The sequence below is a fragment of the Mus pahari genome, chromosome 23 (assembly GCF_900095145.1).
Source record: "Mus pahari chromosome 23, PAHARI_EIJ_v1.1, whole genome shotgun sequence".
NCBI lineage: Eukaryota > Metazoa > Chordata > Mammalia > Rodentia > Muridae > Mus > Mus pahari.
In genome coordinates, this window is record NC_034612.1 from 23,784,424 (window position 1) to 23,791,848 (window position 7,425).

The 7,425-nt window shown below is 46.7% G+C and overlaps 1 protein-coding gene across 2 annotated transcripts in view; it reads left to right on the forward strand.

Moving 5' to 3' along the window:
• The window catches only part of Galnt17 (polypeptide N-acetylgalactosaminyltransferase 17), a 445,148-nt gene that overhangs the window by 345,537 nt on the left and 92,186 nt on the right, over positions 1–7,425 (forward strand). For both annotated transcript variants that reach the window (XM_021222542.2, XM_029533788.1), the window contains one exon: positions 6,578–6,695. In XM_021222542.2, the coding sequence (XP_021078201.1) occupies positions 6,578–6,695 (118 nt within the window). The remainder of the gene's footprint in view (positions 1–6,577; positions 6,696–7,425) is intronic.

Consider the following 7,425-nt stretch of genomic DNA (forward strand, 5'->3'; position numbering starts at 1 on the left):
ATGAATTATCTCCCCAGCAACAATCACAAAAAGACGCTCCCTCCTTTGAACCATGAATCTCTGGCCTTTGGGTCCGATCTGTGAGATATGTGTGTACTGGATACGGAGTGTGATTTTTTTTTTCTAAGGCCGGGGCACTAACCCTTTCGGAATTTATCTGTGTGGCATAGACAAAAGGAACTCTGAGTATTAAACGGCTCCCCTGTGCAAGCTACGACTCTCCAAGCCTGCCAACTCCTTTCTCCAAATTATATGTTTAGTGTTTAGCGGCAGCAGGTTCCCAAGGAAGCTTCAGCATGGGACCTCTTGGTCCACACCCTGGGCACATGCTTAGCTGCTGTTGGTACTAGCTTATCTCGTTGGGAAGCAGTGAGATACTGAGGAGTGGGGAGGAATCAGTCACCACTGGGTACTTCCAGGATCCTCGCTGCTTGCACAAACCAAACCATGCTTGGTCAACTCTTATTGTCCAAACCCTGCAGTTTGGGCCTGAAATAGTCCCTGAGACCCAGCTGCAGGGACTGGTGGTGATGGGAGGTAGTGGGGCATTTAAGAAGTGGACTCTGGGGACTGGAGAGATGGCTCAGACAGCAGTCGTGGACGTTGCCATTTAGAACAACCAGAAAAGTCAGCTGAGTATTTGCCATGCAAGCTTAAGGACCTGAGTTCAATCCCCATGACCCGTGTAATATGGCAGGTCTGGTCGCACACACTTGTAAACCCAGGACTGGGAAGGTAGAGATTGGAAGATCCCTTGGGCTCACTGGCTGGCCAGCTTAGCCTGCTTGGTGAGCTCTAAGCTAGAGAGAGGCTCTGTCTTAGAAAACAAGGTGAGGGGCTAGAGAGATGGCTCAGCGGTTAAGAGCACTGGCTGTTCTTGCAGAAGAGCTTCAGTTCAATCCAGTTCTCAGCGCTCACAAGACAGCTGGAACCATTTATAATTCCAGGTTCATGGGATCCAATGCTCTCTTCTGGCTTCCAGAGGCACCAGGCACACACCTGGTGTACAAACATACACATGGACAAAGCAATTGTATACATAAAAATAAAAATATGAGAGAGAGAGAGAGAGAGAGAGAGAGAGAGAGAGAGAGAAATGGGCTCTGGGAAGATGGCTGACTTGGTTCAAATACTTACCCTTTAATCATGAGAATATGAATCCCCCTTAGAACATACATAAAAAATGTTATACCCTGGGGCTGGAGAGATGTCATCGGCTAAGAGCACCTACTGCTGTTGCAGAGAACTGGGGTTCAATTCCCAGCACCCACAGGGTAGCTAACAACCATCTGTAACTACAGTTGGAGAGAATCTGACTCCCTCCTCTGCATGTGCCAGGTACACGTATGGTACCCAGACATACATGTAAACAAAAAACTCACAAAACACACATGAAAAATGTTTTTAAAGTAATATTTAAGTGCCAGTCATGGTGGTGCACCCTTGGGAGGCTGAGACAAGTGGATCTCTGGTTCTAGCTGGAGGGTCAAGCTAGCCTACTTGTGCAGTTCCAAGTCAGTGAGAGACACTGTCTCCCAACGAAGATGGATAGCACCCAAGGAATGACAACTGACACCATCCTCTGACCTCCTCATGTATGTGTACACCTACAGAGAGAAGGGTTGTGTGTGTGTGTGTGTGTGAGAGAGAGAGAGGGGGGGGGAGGAGGAATCTTAGGTTGTTGGGGATGTCCCTGAAGGAGGAGAGGGCTACTTTCTTCCTTTTCAGCTCTTTCTGCCCTCTGGCCAGTAGGCAGTTTTTCTCTTCAGTGTGTACTCTGCTCTTGTTATCTAGCACCCCCTGCTGAAGCTTGAAGGCATTGCAACTATGCTGGCTGGCCAGGAGGCTCAGCAGAGAAAAGCACTAAGACAGCAAGGCTGACACAACCTTGTTTAACCTTAGGGAGTCACACGGTGAAAGGAGAAAACTGGCTCCTGAAAGTTGCCCTCTGATGACAATGACACCACCACCACCACCACCACCACCACCACCACCACTACTGCCGCTGCCACCACCACCACGGAACTACTTAATCATGTTTCAAAATACAGTTTTGAATAAACCTTTTTTTTTCTTTATAAATGAACTAGCTCAGGTGTTTTGTGATAGCAACGGAAAGCTAGCTCAACTCAGTCTGAGTGTCAGTACCTCCGACGGGAAATGGGCTTAATAATGTCTCCAAAGTAGCACCACTTTGAGGATTATGAGCCACTCACTACAGGACAGTTCTCCCCATCATCACACTCCTGTTCTGTCTACAGTTCTACTCAGTATACAACTCCTGGACCTAAAGGGCAGCAGCATCCCCTCATGGACCCCACTCTGTTTATGGGGAGGCGCGTGAAAGAGTCCACAGAGCACAGCATCATCACAGAGTGCACTGTAATATGCAGGGTGTTGTCACTCAGGACGCCTGTTGCCAAAGGGACCGACAGAATGGTTGCTAAGTTCTGTGGATGGATTGGTCCTAGGATCCTACCGTAGCTACCCAACTCCAATATGCTCAAGTCTCTTAGGTAAACAAGGTGATGTTCCCATAAAACCTACATCATCCTGGGCCACTAATCACTGCAACACTGGAAACCTCAGCACAATGTCAATGTGCAAGTTTGCATTATAATGTTAGGGAATAAGAATGAGAAGACAAATGCAAACATGTTCAACACAGGCACAATTTTGCTTTCAAGTATTTTCGGGTGATGGCTGGTTGAATCCAGGGGTGTAAACCCTACAAGCAGAGGGATGACAGCACTAGCTACTGAAAGAACTGGGGCTTACTATTCTCTGAGAGAAAGAGATGCTGAAGCTAATGCTAAGACATCTATGAGGATACTGCTGATTGGCTTTGTGATGCTGTACGTAGAAACCAGGACCTTGTATATGCTTGGATACGTGTGCTATTACTGAGTCACGCCTCTAGCTCCCTCACTTTGGGATTCTAGTCAGGTGCTCTACCATTGGATCACACCCCAGCACCCAATTGGGTGATTCTATAAAGAAGCTCTACTGCTGAGGTACTCCCATAACTCTACAATGGGGGATTCTAGGCAGGGGCTCTACCACTGAGCCACACCCCCAGCCACTCACTGGAGGATTCTAGGCAGGTGCTCTACCACTGAGCCACACCCCCAGCCACTCACTGGAGGATTCTAGGCAGGTGCTCTAACACTGAGCTACACTCCAAGTCCCTCACTGGGGAATTCTAGGCAGGGGCTCTACCACTAAGCCACACCCCCAGCAATTCACTTGCAGATGCTAGACAAATGCTCTACTGCTGAGTCACAACAGCAGCAGGACCTTATTGGGAGATTCTAGGCAGGTACTTTACCAAGCAGTCTCTTCCAGCCATGTATTGTAGGTATGTTCTACTTGATCATCTAACTGCTGGGGCAAAATACCAGACAAAAGCAACTAACAGAGGGAAAGTTTTATTTTTGTCTCATAGTTTGAATGGATACAGTCTGTCATGGTATGGAAGTCAATGCAGCAAAAAACTGGAGTTAGTAACATTGCATTCATATTTAGTCCAGGCCCCCAGCTTATGAGATGGTGACATCTAGATTCAGGGTGGCTCTTCCCACCTCAAAGAATCTAATCTAGAAATTTCCTCATGGACTTGACCATGGTTGGTTCCTAAGAGATTCCAAATCTCTTCAAGTCAATAATCAATATTATCCATTTGGGTTAAAGATAATCATTTTACCCATGTCTTAGAAGGTTTCTTTCCTTCGGTAATGGCTGGAAAAACACAGAGGAGTTCATGATGGATGTTTGTAATGGGGACTCCTTACATTATAGGGGACCAAGAATCGAGGCTGGCAGCAGGGCCAGGCGTATGAGTGTCAAAGCCCCAACCCTTTAGTGACCTACTTCCTTCAACTTGCCCCCACCCCTAAAGGTCCACCCAAATAGCTTGTATGACTATTTCTGATTCAATCCATAGAAGATGTGCTCAAACATATGAAAGGGCCAGCGTAGAAACCCAGAAAGCTTTGTACCTCTGAATGGGAATTCTCGTGGCTACCACCCATTCCTGGGCTGAGTCTGTCTCCCTTCCCTTCCCTCCCCTCCCCTCCCCTCCCCTTCCCTTTCCCTCCCCTTCCCTTTCCCTCCGCTCCCCTCCCTTTCCCTTTCCTTTCCCTCCCTCCCCTCCTCTTTCCTCCCTTCCCTCCCCTTTCCTCCCTTCCCTTTCCCTCCCCTTCCCTCTTCTCTCTTCTCTCTTCTCTCTTCTCTCTTCTCTCTCTCTCTCTCTTTCTCTCTCTCTCTCTCCCCCCCACCCCATCCCCTCAGCTGGAATGGTCACGTATGTGGTGCACATATTTTGTGAAATAGCAACAATAAAGTGATTGTTTTTTTAATTTTTGTTCCTCTCCTCTGTAATGGAGCTATTAGGGCATTGGCAGATTCCCTTAATACGATTATCATTTTTGAATGATTTTGAGTTGGAATGTTTGGGCTAATAGTGGTAATTGTGGTTGAATTTGACAAATGAGGCTGCAAGCACACATTCAAGAATCTCATCATCCCCAGAGTGTTACTGACTACAGCTCACATGGCTGGACAGATGGCATGGATCCCTACAGTGGAAGTGAGGTTACACGTTGTTCTTGGTTCACCAATGGTGAGGTTGGGGCTAGCTCACCTGCCACCAGGCACAGCAGGTCCCATTGTGTCAAGAAGCAGCTTCTTGCCCAGGAAATGTTTCTCCCAGGAAAAGGATAATTGATTGTTTTAAGCCCAGTCAGATGGTCTTGGAATAGCCAAGCAGTCATTCCCTGAACTTAACCAGCAATGCCAGCTGGTCCAGCCTCAACTCATCAAAGTAGCTTCGGCTAGATCTGAAATTTGTAGCTGAGGCTAAACTCATCTAGTAAGCCAGGCAGGTCTTGTATATATGAGATGCCCTGGGCTGGCCTTGAATTCATCATGTAGCCCATGGTAGCCTTGAACTCACTATGTGGCCCAGGCTGACCTAAAACGTGTAATGTAGCTCAGGCTGACCTTGAACTTGAGACATAGTGAAGGCTGCCTTGAACTCATTCTGTAGCCCAGGCTAACCTTTTAGCTTTTACCTCCCTTCTGCAAGGATGGAAGGTATATGCTACTATGTTGAGCTTGACTGTTTACCTTTTAACTACTAAGTCTCCATATTATTTACCGGTTAGTCACGCTGTTCTGCCAAGAATCCCACCTGTTGGGGGGGGGGGTACTTGCCTTGCTAAGTACCCCCAGAGCCCTGTGTTTGCCTTTGTTTAAAAGCGATCCTGTATCCCAGGAACTCATTCTAGGGTTTCTTTCATCTTCTCCTTTCCACAGTCTCTGTCAGACTCCCTGTGAGGCAGATTCCAACCACAATCTTGTCACAGGATACCAACAGTGATCTCATGGCTCAGGATCAGCTTCACAGCCCTTGCCTCTGAGTTCTGATGAACTACTCAGGCTCTATCTGATGAATAGACAGAGCAGCCAGGCTTCCTGATGTCTGGTCTCCTACCCGTGACTTTCCTGTGTAGCCAGGACTCACACCTGTCTGGACAGCTGCCTTGCCTTAGTCTTGTCCTGGTGAGGAGGCTCCCAGAATAGATAACTGTTCTATAAGGAAGATGTTTCAGATACCCATGGACATCGGGATTTGACTCTCTGTTTCTTCTCCATCCTTCAGTCGCCAACTTCTTGATCCATTGTGTCTCTAGACAGAACATGGATCTTTTGGATTTTTTTTAGATTTGAGACTATGCTAGTTATTTTTCCCAGCTCTGTGACTAAATATCAGACAAAAGCAACTTTAAAAAGGAAGAGTTTGGAGTAGGCGATCCATCATGCCCATGGGAGTATGAGGTTCCTGGTCACACTGGATCTAATCAGGACAGAGATGACTACTGGTACTTACCTTGCCCCCTCCTTTTTGTTGGTCCAGAACATAGGGTAGTGGCATCCTCCATTTGTGGAGGACAGGCCCTTTCCCCCTCCATTAAAGCTCTCCAGAAACACCCTCAGAAGCACACCCATAAGTGTGTCTCCTAAGTGATTCCAAACCCGGTCAAATTAACACTGAAGATTAACCATCACCTGTTCGCTGATGATATGCCTTTCATGCTTCAAGGTTGATCAATCCCTTCTGCTTCCCGGGGTAGAGCAGATGATAGCGGTCAAGCTGTGATAGATGTCAAACTGTGACAGCCTCTTGATCTCCATACAATCCCCCTGCTGGTCCCAGAGTGCGGTGAGAACCACTCTTCATGTGGCAGGCACCATAGTCTTCACCCTGTTTACCAGGAATCTGGGCTATCCCTTGATGCTTAAGCTTACTGTTCCACAGCTAAAAGGCACCCTGATGAACATAGGTGTAGAATGGGGAAATGGATGACTCAAAGAAGACTAGGGCAGAAAGCCCTGTACACCTTATGCAAGTGGTTCTTAACCTGTGGGTTGTGACCTCTTTGGAGGTCAAACAACTCTCTCACATCGGTTGCCTAAGACCATTGGAAATATATATTTGCTTTATGATTCATAAGTCTGCCAAAAAGATGTCACTTGCCTATATATTGACAATCTTGTTACTTTCTTTCTCCCACAGGACACCAGCCATGATTGGCTGCTCATTTGTGGTCAACAGGAAATTCTTTGGTGAAATTGGTCTGCTGGACCCTGGGATGGATGTGTATGGAGGAGAGAATATTGAACTTGGAATCAAGGTTGGTAACGTAGCATCTCTTGCTCCTGATTTATGATGGGAACCTCATCCTTGAGGTCTGTTCAAAGGTTCTTATAGCGGTTACGTGGGAGTTTCTTATCCTGGGGCATCCCAGTGAAGATATTTGAACAGAGCCATCACCATAAACATCACTATTTCTTGAGCGGAGGTAACTTGTACTTTCCTTCTTTAAAGACTGAGCAGTGTATCTCATGTCTTAACCTGCTCTGGACATTACATGGAGGGTCTGGTGCTCATTTGCATTTGATTTCTTTTAGAAGCTAAGTAGTCTCTCAAATTAACATTTCTATCTTAAGTATGTTGATGGTGCCGTTTTAATGGTTAACTTGGCAGCTACATCTAGAACCAAATCTAAAATCGCCTGGTAATCGTCTTCATGAGGAATTTTTTCTAGATCAGGTTGACTTGTGGGCATGTTTGTGGGGACCGGCTGCGGTTGTTAATTGATGAAGGAAGACCCAGCCCATTCTGGGAGGCATTATTCCTGAGGCGAGGGACCCTGAACCATGTAAGTGAGCTGAAAGCAAGCAAGCAAAGAAGGGAGTATTTGTTCTCTCTCTGCTCTCGACCATGGATGTGATGTGACCAGCTGCTTCAGTTCCTGACTTGACCCCTGTATTAGTCAGGGTTCTCTAGAGTCACAGAACTTACAGATATGCTCTATATAGTAAAGGAATTTATTGATGACTTACAGTCTGCAGTCCAAATCC